The 15,428-nt window shown below is 44.9% G+C and overlaps 1 protein-coding gene across 1 annotated transcript in view; it reads left to right on the top strand.

Annotated features, from left to right (window-relative positions):
- ARHGAP26 (Rho GTPase activating protein 26) overlaps positions 1-15,428 on the top strand; it is a 343,672-nt gene that overhangs the window by 150,768 nt on the left and 177,476 nt on the right. The window contains exons 12-14 of the mRNA XM_014597613.3: positions 2,456-2,492; positions 12,131-12,196; positions 13,155-13,229. Coding sequence (XP_014453099.1) covers positions 2,456-2,492; positions 12,131-12,196; positions 13,155-13,229 — 178 coding nt within the window. The remainder of the gene's footprint in view (positions 1-2,455; positions 2,493-12,130; positions 12,197-13,154; positions 13,230-15,428) is intronic.

Here is a 15,428-nt window from a genome sequence, read left to right as displayed (position 1 = left end):
GAAGTGGATATCCCTAGAGGGAGAGATTGAGAAGAAACATATTTATTGGGAAATGTTATAGTGAAGATTGCTTGGTTCCTAGCACTAAAGTGGCAGTGTCTCCCCACTTAGTTCTTCTGAATTTTTTTTTGAGCTGCCATTAACTTACATATCAGGAACGCTTTGGTAATTTCTGAAAAAAGCATATAATGGGTTATCTGGGGAAAAATACTGTGAATAACATTGGAGAATGGCAAGAAACACATCGGTTTAAATGGTTGAACCATGTGTAAATAATACTGCAAAAGCTGAGTGCTACAGAAAGACAAGTGGGTTTTTGGGTTTTTTTTTAAATTTATTTATTGAAATGGGTATCTGGTCCATTTTGATCTCAGCAGTTGGTGTAGCACGCTGGCTTTGTGTAGAGCAGTCGGCTTGTTCCTGATTCACTCTACAGAAACTTGCCACAGGTCTCAGCCCGTCTGGTCACATCATCAAGGAAGCAAGGATGTATGCTTTACTGTAAGAATGAGGGGCTTTCCCTCCCCTTTTTCCCTTTAGCAGGGAAGAGAAGATGAGAAGGGAACTTAGAGATTTGTATCCACTCAAGTCATTGGTTTGTGGGGATTTTTTGGGTTGGTTTTTTTTTTTTTAGTGCTCTGCACTCCTTGCTTATCCGCTCACTCATACAGCCCTCGGCAGGCTGGGCCAGCGTCCCGGCTTTTGTTAGTTGCACTACAAAGCTTGTTTGTTCAAAGCAAACCTCGATCAATGACCTACTTGTGGAACAGCCAGTCACACTTATCCGGAGCAGCTTTTTGCTTCTTGTCCAATTCATTGTTGGACTTGTGCTGTGTTGTAAGGGGAAGCCTTTACCTGAACGTCTAGAGGGCCCCCCAGCACCATTTGAGAGAGTAATGCAGAAAGTGCAGCTTTGCTTTCATATAGGAACTTTCATCGTGCAGACCTTCCCCCTTCTCCCCCTGTTGCTTTTTAGGGAGGTTATGAACGTGTTGCGTGTAAATGCAGTAAATGCCCGTGGTGCTTTACAGACCAAAGACAATGGATGAAGTCCATTAAATTAGGTGAGAGTTTTCCCATTGACTATCCTAGATCAAATCTTGGCTCCATTTTCTATATCCCTAAAAGAGCATACAGCCTTATGACACACTTGGCCAGAGAGGGGGGAAAACAGAAGGGAAAGACAGAGATAGTGTTTTGACACAAAAGGATCAGTTTGTTTTTTGCTTTGATTAATCAAGTGCATGCCTTGTTTTTAGTGCCCTTTGAAGGAGAGAATTAATTTAATTAATTGGCCATATGGTTTCTTTGGAGGCGTGGGCTAGCAAACCACACAGTGGAGTAAACACATAAGAATACTGGGAGCAAGCAGTATTCTTACATATATACTATACTGGGAGCAAGCAGCCCAGAACCAAGAGTCATGTGCCGTGCTGAGTTGAGATGTGTTATCAGTGGGCAGGCAGGGGTTAGCTGCTATACAACCTATCTCCTTATGAGCTTGGTATGTGCCACCTTCTTGTCCTCATCTCCTTCAGCTGTGTGAACCAGTACTCTGAAAACTTTCCTACATGCTACGAAGGAAGAGCTGTTATATCCAGAACTGGCTTCATGACATGTCCTGGCATGCAATTAAACCAGTTCCTTTGCTCCTCTCTTCTTTGAAGGTGTTTCTGTGCTTTGTTCCTATCCAAGCATGTGGTGTTTGCTTCGAAGTGCATAGAAACCGGTATCGGTGGTTTCTGCCAGACTCGCATCAGCTTTACAACGCGAGTGATGGGAAGTGAGGTACTACTGAATATGCACATGTGCCAACATGTGGTCCATGTGTAGGTTGGTGAAAAGGATATGCTTTCCCCTTGTGTCAAGAGAGTTAGCTTAACATGGTTAGCAAATCTTGTTAAGATGCAGACTGGCATGTGTGAAGCAATGTTAGCTGGCCGTGTAGTAAGGAAGCTTACAATATCAGCTTTTAAATTGCATTAAACAGACCTGAATGAAAACATTCCCTTTTTGCCCATTACAGTAGCTCTAGTGACCTGGAAGTAACAAAAGAATAGTGGTGTGATGGGTTAAGAAAAAAATGGTTGGTAATGGGAAGGTTTTGTGGTGAAAACAGAAGTCTGGAGATGGGGTGATGTGCATAGTGCTGCCAGGGACCTCATGTGAGATGTATAAATCATTTTGATCTTGTTTTGCCTCAGTTCCCCCTTTGTAAATTGGAGATGCTGCTGCTGCTTTTTATTCTTTGCCTGACTTGTCTAACCAGGATGTAAATTTTTCGGAGCTGATTTGGTCTCCTACTACATGTTTGTACGGTGCCTGGTATAAAGGAACCCTAATGCTTGTTGGGACCTATAGATGCAACTCATCCATAGTAATAACTGTTTCAGCAAGTGCAGGGGGGCGTTGTTTTATACCTGAAAGCTTAAAGATTTCCCTTCTCTTTTTCTAGGTCTACAACTTGAACAAAGACAGTCAGAGTGAAGGCAGTAAGTATTCTTTTTAAGAGCAAGACATTCTTGCTTACATAGACTGATGTACTGTGAAATGGCTTTGCTGATACTAGGCAGCAGGAGGGGCTGTGAGCTTGATCTGTATTGCCCTTCACCAGTGACCAATGCCCAGGACTTAATTTAGCACCTCATGTTTATAAATGGCTGCATGGAAGAATTGTATTTCCTTCTTATCTGATGCCTGGCATCACAAGAGTTCAGATTGCTATTATCCCCAGTTTACAGTAGGACAAAGCAAGACACGGAGAGATTGTCAGGAACCAAGATCAAGGATCACTTGACTCCCATGTTATCTAACCATAAGTCCCGACTGTTCTATGAAGTTCCAACATCATGGATAGGGACAGAAGTTACACACAAACTGGTACAAGTTATTGGAAACCAATTCAAATCTGTAACACAACAGAAGTTCAGTGCACATAAACCACTTTCAAAGTGGCTGAAACTGGTTTAAAATAAACCTGGATGGATGTAGTATCAGACTTCGCTGCTCTGGTTAAATCAATTTATTGAACTTCTGTTCCAGGTCCCCTTTAGATTCAAGTTAACTCACAGTCCTCCAGCATCCCAGGATGCTTTGCACCCCCCCCCCCGGGTGGGCAGGCTAGCCTTGGCCCAAGCTATCTGCTCCAGCTGAGCAGGGAGGTGTGCTTTAGCACTCCCTGGCTTCTGGCCTAGGCCATTGCACGCATGTGGCTACATTTCCAGAATCAAAAGTGAGTGTCTGTTCACTTGTTTATTGGTTCAGTCTAGGCAGCTTAGACTAACCTGTGAAGATTGAATCGATTCAGCCTTGGCCTTTTTGACTGTCTGTACTTAACCCATGTGCTGAAATGAAGTCTGTTGTATATTGCTGTTTTATATAATGTCTGTCAAAACCTCTGGGGCTGTCACTTTTCTCACAGGTGACAAAATGACAGTTCTTGGTATGTGTTGCTTCCAGATGTTGCACCCTGCCAGTGGCAGAGTTCAGGTCAAATGCCTGTGTGAAGTGATCACCCATCATCATGGCCCTGAATAATACCTTGTTTTGCCTACACACTTTTTTCTTTTTTTTTTTTCATTTGGCTATAAAAATATAGTGAATCAAATGAGATGACATGGGAGGTGGCTGCCTGCCACAGGTTCCTGTCTAAATTATCCCATTTGGGATGTCCCTTAGAAACGGCAAGGCCCTTTGGAGGGGCTGTCTGAGTCCAATGAATTCATTCTGGCTCTATTATAGAGAGGTTTTGAAATCTGTTTTGTTGTTTCCCATTGGTGTTTAACTCTTTGAACAGGTCATGAGCCACTTCATGAAGGGCAGGAGCCAAGTGGGAATCAGAGGAGGGAAGGATAAGAGTGCTGTTGCCATTTTTAGCCAGACTGTCGCTAACATGAAAGCCCTCTGAGATCATCATCCCTTTGCTGTGGGATCCCGGCTGATGTGTTGCATATAAATAGAAAGTTGTCCCAGGGTTAATCAGAGACGGGTGTAGACATTATTGGGGGAATCTCAGACTTGCTTTTAGCTGACAGGTCTGACATTCAGCTGACTGAGCAGCCTGCATAGCCAGGCTTCCCTTTCCATCTTAACCAGCAAGTGCTGCTGACACACAGATGGTGATTTTTACCCACAGTTCCCTGCTCCTCCCCTTATAGTCTCACCTCCTCACTTCCTTGCCACTTTTCTGCTCCAAGGTATAACTTACTGATCTGTTGGTTTCATTTTATAGATGTGATAAGTGATGCAAGACACTGTACTTGGGGGGCCAGGGTGGGTTCTGCAGTGCTGCTAACTTTATCTTCACTTTGCTTGTGCATGATGTAATTGGTGCCAATTGCATTATCCAGTCTCTAAATACTCTGCAGTGGGGTATGGCAGTCTGAGATGCAGTGTGTTAACATCTGGATTCTTAGCAGGAACACAGAACCAAAACATAGTTTTATTGATTGCTTCAGAGACTGTAGGTTACAGCCTGGGACTTCATGCCAGGCAAGGCAGATTCTGGGCCTACTAAAAGAAAGAAATACTAACATTGTGCTTGCTCACACCTTTTGTATTTGAAATATCTTGCAACTTCCAGGGACACTTTCCACTGCAGGTTTGAATAAGTACACTAAATTTATTTATTAAATAAATAAAAGCCAGCATAAACCAGCTTTTATTCACTGTCACTTCGGTGATCACGTCAACTGACAACAAGGAAGCATGCCAACGAATTCAAAATTCCTCAAAAAATATAAGCTTTTATAAAGACATAATTCCTTAAATAATCCCATCACAGGCTACCACATGTATGCATGGCTAAATTATACCTATTTCTTCCTGTTGCATGTTAGTACATTACCAATTAATATTAGTCACATTCCTGGATTGTCTTGTCTGACACCAAGTCAGCCAGGCAGATACAACCTGATTACATTACATTTTATGATTTCTACCCCTCCACAAGAAAAAACCCAACCAAAAAACAAGTAGAGCATGTACATCAGTGGTCTCCAACCTTTTTCAGTAGGAGATCATTTCTTGAATTAAAAAGCAACCCAAGATCTACCTTGCACTACCTCTGCCAGGGTGCATGCAGTGCGGGAGCCCCCACAGACTCCTGGATGAGCCACCCAGGCTCTGACCCTCCCCCGGCCTGGCTGGGGCCCCACTCACTCCTGCCCCTGCCCTATTCCCTCCCTCACCGCAGGGCGCAGAGAGGGATCTCCCTACTTGCCCGGCCCTGGTGGCAGGGGACACAGCTCAGCTCAGCCACGTGCGTCTTGCTGCTGTCCTGCCCTAGCTGCTCCGCACATGCATCCTCCCACTCCTGATTGCGGAGCCTCTGACGGTCAATCTCAGTCTTGGGGGGGCTGAGTGCATGCATGCTCAACCCCTCCAGACTGAGATCGACTGTCAGAGGCTCCATAATCGACTAGTCGGTGATCACTGCTGTATGTTAATCCATCTGTAACTCTACTCCTTTCAGGCAATTCTGAGTCTTTCTTGGTTGCTTACTACACTGTTCTGTTCCAGGGTGGACCTTATGAACAAACAAGCTCAAGTTTTTTTTTGAAAGATTTTGTTCCCATCAGACTAAACCTTTTTTGTGGCTCAGCTAACATTGTCTCTTGGAGTGAATGAGTTCAGTGGTAGTGTGAGCGTCAGTGGTGCCTAGGGTTTGATCAGCAGTATGGATAAGTCATAACCAAGCATCCACTCTGTCTGCTGGACATTGGTAGCATTAAGAGGTTTGTGCACTTGTACCCTGGACAGGAGGGAGTATAGTTTCACTTGTTTCTACACTGAGTTTACCAGAGTTGCTGTGGAAAACTGCTTGTTTTTATTAATGGTGATGATAACTGCAGTTACCATTTGTAAAGCATCGAGATGCCACATAAAACTTAAGTTGTGATGTGACTTTCAAGAGAAGATCAAATGCCCTCTTTCCGTGCTCTCTTGACACTTCACTTGTCAAGTTAGAAACTTGGATTTAATTAGCTGGGAAGGCCCGAGGAAAGATCTTTCAGCATCATTTCTGCTTTGATTGCCATCTGTAAACTCTATTTTCCTGCCTCAGAGATGGCTTGTGTTGCTTTTAAAGTGCACCAAGACCCTCAGATGAAGAGTGAAGCCTATCTGAAAGTGAAGCATTCTTATGGAATTTTTCTGTGGCAATTACTTTCGGAGGGTAAGTCGGGCTGCTGTTCAAACATCAGTCTAGCGCTCATTAAAAAGTGTGTGGTGTGTATTGAACAGCGCGCTTCCCCAGATATACTCACATTGTTTCCAGAGGCAGGAAGGTCCAGCCACTGGGTTGTTGCGGCCTTCTTACAAAGAAGTCTGAACAGTGGTCGAGGCAAATAGTGCATCTGTGGAGCCTGTGCTTGAGTTTGGACCTCTGGAGCCTACAGAAATGTGTTTTCCTGCCTGACATAAGTTAGTCTGAAAGGCTCATGGTATCCTACTGAGGCCCATTTCTTGACTGCTGTCTAATTTTTCAGAGCTGTTAGGTTTTTGTAAGCTAGTACGTGGCCAGCTGGCAAGCAGCCTGGTAAGTGATTTATCTGGCTAAAGAGCCAGGGGAAAGAGTATAGAGCTGGGTGAGAAATGAATATTTTTTCCAGCGAAGTTGTAAAGCTCAGTTAATTCTAGCTTCTTGGTTAAAACCAAACCAAACAACCCCAAAGTCCTACTTTGCCCTGCCCTATGAAAAGTGACACACTGCACCATTGACACACCAAGGGACACACTAAGACCGTCGGGTCTTGTTATTTGCACAAGAAAGAATGAACTTGCCACCCCCACCCCCTTCTCCATTCTCACTGCTCCCCTTTCACTTCAAGATCTGGTTCAAAGTATCCATTTGTTTTATAAACTCTTCCCTCCCCAGCCCCTCCCCTTGCTGGCCTGCTCTTGACCCAGTTATAGTGCAAGAGCTCTTTCTCCTTTGGAGCTGCCTCACATCTCACTAACCCCTCATCTCCTTTCAGCCCTCAGCTGAAAACATTGTTTCTATTTGGCTTCCATTCCTTGATTATTTTTTTTCCTCTCTTTCCCCCTGCTATTGTTTAAAGCTGCAGAGCCGTTTGAGGCAGAGTTGGGACTAAAAATAAATAAATAAATGCATGCAATCCAAAAAAGAAAAACTCCCAAAGGCAAAATTGTCCAATGGCATTTGCCGAGGAATCTGTTCAGTCTCGTGCGCCTGCTGTGGGGTGACACTTGCAAGTCTGGATCCAGCCAGGCTGCCCGAGGGTGAATAGCCCCGGTTCAGTTATCGTTCCCCTTCCTCAACGCTCAGATGCAATATCAGCAGAAAATGAGGGATTTAAGGATTAAGCAGAAATAATTTACCATGCGACAAGACGAGACTGGCCCAAGTGGGATAATTCAGCAGCACTTGAAATAAAGTGTGAAGCATAAGGCAGGATAAGTACTTTTTAGGTATTATATAAAGCTGATGCTTGTCAAATGGTGATTAAAATAGCTCAGTGTGGTGTGTATGCAGTGTCTGATACCCTGGTCAGTTGTGGATTGGAATATTTCTCCTTTGTTAATACAGGACAGGGTGTGTTTGGGGATGAATGCACTTGGTTTGCCATCCCCTGTTGAGGGGAGAGGGCATCAGGAAGATGGGAGATAAAATATATCCCCTAAATACTGCTTAAAGGCATGAACAGAGCAGCAGCTGGAGCTGTAGTAGATGTCATGGTTACCTACATCTGCTTAATTCTGTGTTTAGAATGGAAAGTAATGCAAGAGCGTCCCAGGTGCTTGGGCTGAGGATTTGGGATGCCCCGTATGTTGGCACCATGGGCATGTAAGGCTGATGGGATGGATAACTCTTTCCCACTACTTTTTGCATCTTGGCTATTGACCACAGTTCCCTGCATTTGCTCTGAGCCAGAGCTTGTGTGCCTGCTCTCTTTCTGCACGTCACAGCAGACTCTGTTGCACTCTGTCCCCCCAGGCCTCTGTCTTTTCAGGGTATTAGCAAGCAGAATCTAAATGAGGAATCAAGTGTTGACTGGAACCTGGTTGAAGCCTAGTACTGTAGATTAGTGAGCTGCTGTGGTGTAAAATGTGGAGGTTAGATGTCATGATCCATCTATGACGGTGGTTTTCAACCTTTTCTCATTTTGCGGACCCCTTTGGAAATTTTGAAGGGAGTGGAGGTACAGACTAAGTGTGGGTATTCACATGCTTTTGATTGATCATTCACAGACCCCTTAGACATAGTTTGTGGACCCCAAGGGGTTTGCAGACAACAGGTTCAAAACCACTGATTCTACGATTTCTGTACTTTCTGAACTGCATCTCTGCGTAAACGAGCGAGATAAAGAGAAACTGGTGCTGTGGGGGTGGGTAGAGGATCAAGCTTTGATGGTGCTCATTAAAAGTCAAATTGCAAGATGCATAAGGCAGTTTGGATATTTAATCATATATTATTTCTGGATACAAAGATTGCGTATAAATCCCTGACCTTTCCTGATCCAGAGCTCAGTCAGGAGCCTACTGGCTGTTTCAACTGCTCGGGAGGATTACACTCTTGTCATTCTCGTCAGGAGGGATTGCTCCTGCTTCCTCCCTCTGCCGTTAACAAACACAGTTGAAAGGTAGCATTGTAAGCCCTGTCTAATAGTTACTCACTCAGAACTGAGTGGTGCAATGGGCTCAAAAGGAAACTCCAGCAGAGGGAATTGTGGAGAGGCATGCGTGTTCGTATTCTCAATATTAAAATAGAAGGAGCTGAGGAAAGGGTGGCATATACAGGACAAGGTCTCCCAGCCTAAATTTTGACCAAAGGTTTTTTGAAAATCACGGGCCTTGTAAGAAGGTCTTATGTTGGGCATCTGAGGGCCAAGTGCTCAGAAATTTCTAGTTTCGTTCTCTTAAACGTAAGAGCACATTTAACTTTGCTGAGACCTGTTTCTTTATCATCTGCTAGTCAAGACTGTCAGTGACGTTGCGAGTCTCCTATACTTGGTGTATTTTGTTCTGGCACCTGAGATAGGTAGCATAGTGTGCCATGGAGAGGTCTGCAGTGGACTTAATGGCTTTGATTTGGTTTTGACTGGCCTGATTGAGAAACTAAATTTAAACACAGTATCCCAGCAAGCCCGTTTTATATCTGTTCCTGGGAATAGCTGGATGTCTGTTCGAGACTGTGAAGCAGTTTCTAAGACCCGTAGAACTGTGTAGATATTAAAGTGCATCCTCTAGTTCAGGGCTCTCCAACTTCTGCTTCTGGGGGGGGGTATAGATCCCACCCCCCCCCCCCCCGCCCCACACTACATGGGCTGCACACCCCCAGGCCACATTGCCATGTGGGCTGTCTGCTACACTGTGCAGTCCCCCTCATCCCTCCCTGCTGCATTGCATGAACCTCTTATGCATCACAAGAACCCTCCCTGCCACACTATACCCCCTTCCCTCTCCCTTCCCTGCATGGATTTGCTGCACCTTGGAGGTATCCTGTACATGCAGATGCACCGTGCCACACCACCTGCTTCCCCCCACAAGGCGTGTAGCAGGCAACTCCCATTGCACAGTGCCATGCAGCATAGAGTCCCCAGCTCCACCCCATTCCTTCCCCCGCTGTTGGCCACAGGCTCCCTCAAAGAACACAGGTGGTGCTGCTCTGCCTTGCCCCCAGCGGTAGTGGAAGTGGAATCTGTTGGGAGCCAAGGGACTCTGGGTAAATCAGCAAAAAACAAAGTCAGGGAGGAGTAGTGCATAGACTAGGCCATGGGCAGCCAGTTGAACAGCCCTGCTCTAGTGTAAGCATCCTACAACTTTGTGTTCTGGCTCAGCCTATCAACAGGTTTGACCAGAAAAATATAATAGAGCACTTTTGTATAATAGAGCCATTCACAAGAGAGATTAAACAAATGAGCAGAGGACTCAAGGTGCGAGATAAATGGACTAGTAAGGGACTGCACCTTATAAGCGACAGGCAGCCAGTGAACTGTCCTTTTTACCATGCAGCATTTGGAGCTGAACTGTTCTCAGTGGTGCCAGGTGACAGAACAAGGAGCAAGTTGCAGCAAGGGAAGCTTAGGCTAGATATTAGGAAGAGTATTCTCACGAGAAGGATAGTAAAACAGTGGACCAGGTTACCCAGAGAAGTTGTGGAATCTCCATCCTTGGAGGTTTTTAAGGCCTGACTAGACAGCTTTGCCTGGGATGATCTAGCTGGGGCTGATCCTGCTTTGAGCAGGGGATTAGACAAGATGACCTGAGGTCCCTTCCAATCCTCATTTTCTATGGTTCTATGATCAGCAGTAACATTAGTGTGTATCTGATTTGCTAAACTGCATGTATGAGAGCGAGGCAAAGGATAATGTTGCATGTCTCCCATTGTGTAAGCCTGGGACTCTTTGGGGCCTTTCCTGCTGGACTCCAGAGAGTGCAGTTTTGTGCTTTTGAAATGTGATGCTCACCTACTTTTGCACGTGGCTAAATAAAATCATCTTCTTGTAAGGTAATACCTCACCTTTGTCTTACTCAGATCTCAGCTTGCTTTTAAAATGAGTAATGAATTCAGCTTCACAATCCTCCTAGAGGCACTGTAGGGAATTGCTGTATCTAAGGTCCAGACAGTGTTAATGACTTGTCCGAAGACTGTGCTGGAAGTAGGAAAAAGTTCCATTTCTCTTGACTTCTCTGTCTGTGCTGCAGTGACAACCCTGATAGCATAATAGACGTATTGCTTAAACACTGGATCACGCTTCCTTCGTGGTTGTTCCCAGGATGTCCCTGATGTTCTGAATGTCATGGGATGATTTTTCAATACTGCCTCTGCAAATTTCCCAACCTTTGCAAACAGAGGAAGTACTTCTTCCTCAGCAGATGGCTGACCTCAGGCAGTGCATTCCCAGTACCAGTCAAGAGTGGACCAAGGGATAAATTATTCCTTCAAGATTTCAGCAGGTATTTCAATCCATATATTGGTTAATTGCTTAAATTTAAATGTGAAGAATTGCAACAGCATGAGTTTAATTGAATCTTGTATTTCATTAGCATGAATGTTTTGGATCTTACTGTCAGGCTCAAAGTCAGATACCTTCAGGACATCCTCATTCACACATTCCTACTAATAAAAGAAGGGACTCTGGTTGCACACTGCAAATTGGCATGGGAAGAAGAGAAATGGGTTGTATTGTGTACAGCCCTTAAAGGAATAGGACTTGCCTGGGCAGCTTGCAGCCTGGGATCCAAAAACATTTACTTGAATAATGAAAATGTGCCTTAGTGTTCAAGTGGCTCGGTCGCGTACTGGGCTGGCAGTATCACAAGGAGCTTTTGAAGTTAGTATCCCAGCTGGGTCACTCGTGATGACAGTGAACTCTGTTCCCTCCTAAAGATGAAGTAAATAGGTTTGCTTTAAACTAAGGTTCACAACTTATTTTAAAGTGTGGCTGACATCTCAAGAGAAAAGGGTCTTGTGGAAGCTTCTCATAGCGCACCTCACCTCTCTGGAGCACTGTACTAGAAAAGTATTGGTTTTAAGGGGATAAGCATTTTGTCTTCTTCAGAAAGATCTATTTTAATTCTTTAATTCCTGATGGAACTAGCTCACCTTTTCCTCTTCTCCAGTTACCTCCTTAGCACAGTTGATAGTGCACCTGAAAAAGGCACCGAGTCCTTGCAGTTGAAAGCAAAACATGAAAATCATTCAAGAGAACCATCAAGGAAATACCGGATGCTCAGCACAAGTGCAGTGTCTCAGGATTTGCCATTTGAAATAGAGATGTGACGTAGCAGATTAGAGCCTTGCAGATCTCCCAGTCAGAAGTTTCTCTTGGGAGGGCTCATCTTGATCCTGAAACTATTGAACAAGTGAAGATCCCGGGTACAGTAATTGGCATTGGCAGAGATCTGGAGAATCAGAAAAATGGGCCAGTAAGGGGTCTGAAATGAGGCACTTCAGTTGTCATGCATCTGTCTGAGTTATACTTGGTGTAGCCTAGTTGGTTAGTGTCTGCTTTTCACCAAATTTGTCCCTCTGGAAAGGTTTTTGAAAAGCTCTAACTGTGTCTTTGAAAACGTGAAAGGACTCTGGTTGGCAAAGGGCGCGCTCAGCATGAATTAGCCCTATTGCTCGATGGTTTATCAATTCTCTTTTTTTCTTCCTTTTCAGCTGCTCAGTTGGATAATGTCGGCTTCAGCATTATCAGGAAATGCATACACGCTGTTGAAACAAGAGGTAAGTAGTTCACCAGATGGCCTTGTTTTTAGGGCAGGCCTTGCATCTGTTTTCAGCATTGTATTTGCTTACCTGCTCTTTCTGTGCCCAGAAATGATTGATTAACCCTCTGAGACCCATGTGTGGTAAACATTTTATAGGCTTACAATGACGCCTTGGCTGGGATATTTACTTTGGGTTGCATTTCCATAGGTTGGAAGTGGTTTAGCAAATATCCAAAGCAGAAGAATAAATGAAGAAACAGTGGGCAGACTTCTAAAATGGGGAATTAAATTGGAAACGTGTTGTAAATAAATGGGTATTTTTAAGCCTCCTGTGATCATCTTCCCTGAAAAGATATATTTTTTTTTTATATGCTTGTGGCCTATGTCACAATAATTCATGAGCACCCTCACAGTGAGAGAGGGATATTCATTTTCTGCAAATTGTTATCCTCAGATTACTGATAGTGGTGGAAAAGGTATGCCTTGCCTAAGGTTTTATAGGAATCCATGTCTGAGTCGGGCCTTTTTGCTTCCTGCCTGTAACAACAAAACAGTTCTGTACTATTTTTTTCTTTATTCTCTCAGTGCCACCCAAAATTTATAATTTGGATCAGGACCACAGTTGTGTAAGGCACTGGCTAAATATGCATGAAAACTTGGTTCCTGATCAGAAGCCTATCCCACCAGATAAATGATATTCCTTTGTGGTGCTTCCATGCTCTGCCATTGCTAATCAGTACAAATGACAGTTGCACCCCTCCTCTAATTCTGAGCTGATCAGGAAGACAGTACTTCAATAAGTGCATGAAATTCTAGGCATCAGAACTAGACTTCAGCTGTTTGAGTAAGAGCTGGGCTGAGTTTTGCACATAGCTAGTGGGAAGCTTTAACTGTAGTTGCTATAAGAGAAGCCAAAGAAATGTTAATAGTTCTTTTAATGGTCTCCTAATGAAATAAATGCTTTATCTTCTCAGGGATCAATGAACAAGGGCTCTACCGAATTGTTGGAGTGAATTCCAGGGTGCAGAAGCTGTTGGGTATATTAATGGGTAAGTGTCTCAAATCCCCGATGAAGAGAAGCAGCTTGCATTTCTCTGAAAAGCTGCCAGGCCCTTGTGGAGCCTCTTGTCTAGGTACCAGAGCCTGGCAGTGGGAACTCACGTGGAGGAATGTACTCTCAGTTCCACGTCCTGTGAGGGGTCAGATGGTCATGGGGCAGCACCAGGGGAGCAGAACGCTAGGAATCTTGTAGGCCATTATTTTTTGAAGGGGCATCTGTTTAACCTGGGCAGTCACTGGTGCCGTGCTCATATGCTCTGCAAATCTTGGCAGCCTTCCTAAGTACAGCCTAAAACCTCAGCAGAGTAGCAGAAGGTTTGTATTCCTGTACCTGCCATGCATGGTCTCTAGACTTATCGACTGTTTCTGGTGGTTCTAGGCGCTAGCCCTTTATCCCTATTTTGACTGTTCAGTTTTTTTCATGCTGACTGCATTATTTTTACCCCTCCCCAACATTTTTCTTTTGTAGCCAGACCAGTAAGAACCTGGGGCTCCTATAGATGTACAGTGAGGCTGCTCCAACGTACTGTAAATCCAGTGCGTCAGAGCAGACTTGATTAAACAGTCTGCTGGAGTGCAGAAATTAACGGGTTTCAGAAGGCTCCAGCATCACATGCATCAGTGTTGCTGCACTGAAAAATGGTGGCGGGGTGCTTTAAATTAAAACTTGTTTGATGAGCTTTAGTAAAAAGCATCCCACTGCCATTTTTCAGCATAGGGACATGGATACATGTGATGCTCGGGCACTTTTAATTAGTACAGCCCACTGATTAAAGCACCCTCCCCCTCCTCCATGCCTCCCAGAGGACATCTCTAAACGCCCCTGGTGCTCAATTTTAAGTCAGATGCTGCCCTCTCTATTTCAAAGGACGATTTACTTCCATGTGGGTATCTTAGGAGCTGGTCACAGGTTGAAGGGAATCATGTAGACTGGACAGAGAACTACAGTGGGGATAGCAGGGGTGTGCTCTGGGGTTGAGTGCTGGAGGATTGCTTGGGGCACTGCTGTTGCATGGTTTTATCTAGGCTTCACTTGACCTCTCTGGAAGTCCTTCCTTTGTGGAGATGAATGTGCTAAATGGAAGGAGAGGAAGGGCTCAAGTGTCGTCATTAGCACTCTGCATCTGAGTAAAGAGTATTGGACAATCCAGTGTTCAACAATACTCTGTCTCAGGCAGAGCCCAAGCCAAATGATGTTGTTGCATCATTCTCCCATTCCTCCTTTCTGAACACCTCTGTGCTGCATAGTCCGCCTCCTGCTTTTTCAGTTCAGGGCATAGGCAGACAGAACAATTGGTAACAGATAGAGGTGTGCAAAATGGGCCGTATTCAATTTGGATTTGGATTCAGCCCAAATCGAGGGCAGCGATTCTATTTGTTGATTTGGATCACTGTCCCGATTTCGATTCGGCTAAAATCTGAATCTGAAGATTCAAAATGCTGATTTGGAGAATCAGCGATTCGGCCATAGACACAGTTTTAAATGTTTGTTTTACATACCTTGAGGTACCAGGTGCAGCTCATGATCACTGCAATGCTGGGTTGGATGGAGTGTCCCACAGGAGCACAGGGTGGCCCCCCACATGCTTGGTGGTGAACCCAGAAGTGGACTGGAAATACCTCTGGTCCACTTCCAGGTCCACTGCTAAGTGGGGGGGGTTCCTGCGCCACCTCCAGCTTGGCGATCGGCCGCAGGGGGGACCCTGCGTGCCCCCCCTCCCCCCAACCTGGGCGGCACCAGTGGTCGAGCCAGGGTGGGGCCCAGCGTGTTCCCCAGCAGACCCAGCAGTGGACCAGAAGTTCTTCTGGTCCACTTCCAGGTCTGCTGCCGAGCACTCTGGGGAACTTCCCACGCTCCTGCAGGACACTCCATCTGCCCCCAGAAAAAACATTTTAAAGGTGTGTCTGTGTCCAAATTGCTGAATCTTTCCGAATCTCTCCAAATCGATTTGGAGGATTTCGATTTGATTCAGAGAGATTAAAGGGTCTCCCGATTCTGTTCGGATTTGGAGATTCGGCCACCGAATCGGGCTGAATCTCTGCAAAATTGAATCATGGACTGAAGCTTTGTACAGCCCTAGTAACAGATACCAAGCTGTTACAAGGCAACTGTTACATCTACAGGATTCTGTAGTGGTGCAAGTGTATCATTCAGGGTTAAAATTACAATTATTTAGCCAAGTTGGATT

The sequence above is a fragment of the Alligator mississippiensis genome, chromosome 9 (assembly GCF_030867095.1).
Source record: "Alligator mississippiensis isolate rAllMis1 chromosome 9, rAllMis1, whole genome shotgun sequence".
Classification (NCBI taxonomy): Eukaryota; Metazoa; Chordata; order Crocodylia; family Alligatoridae; genus Alligator; species Alligator mississippiensis.
The sequence above is the reverse complement of the archived record's forward strand: the minus strand, read 5'-3'. Positions and strand labels throughout refer to the sequence as shown.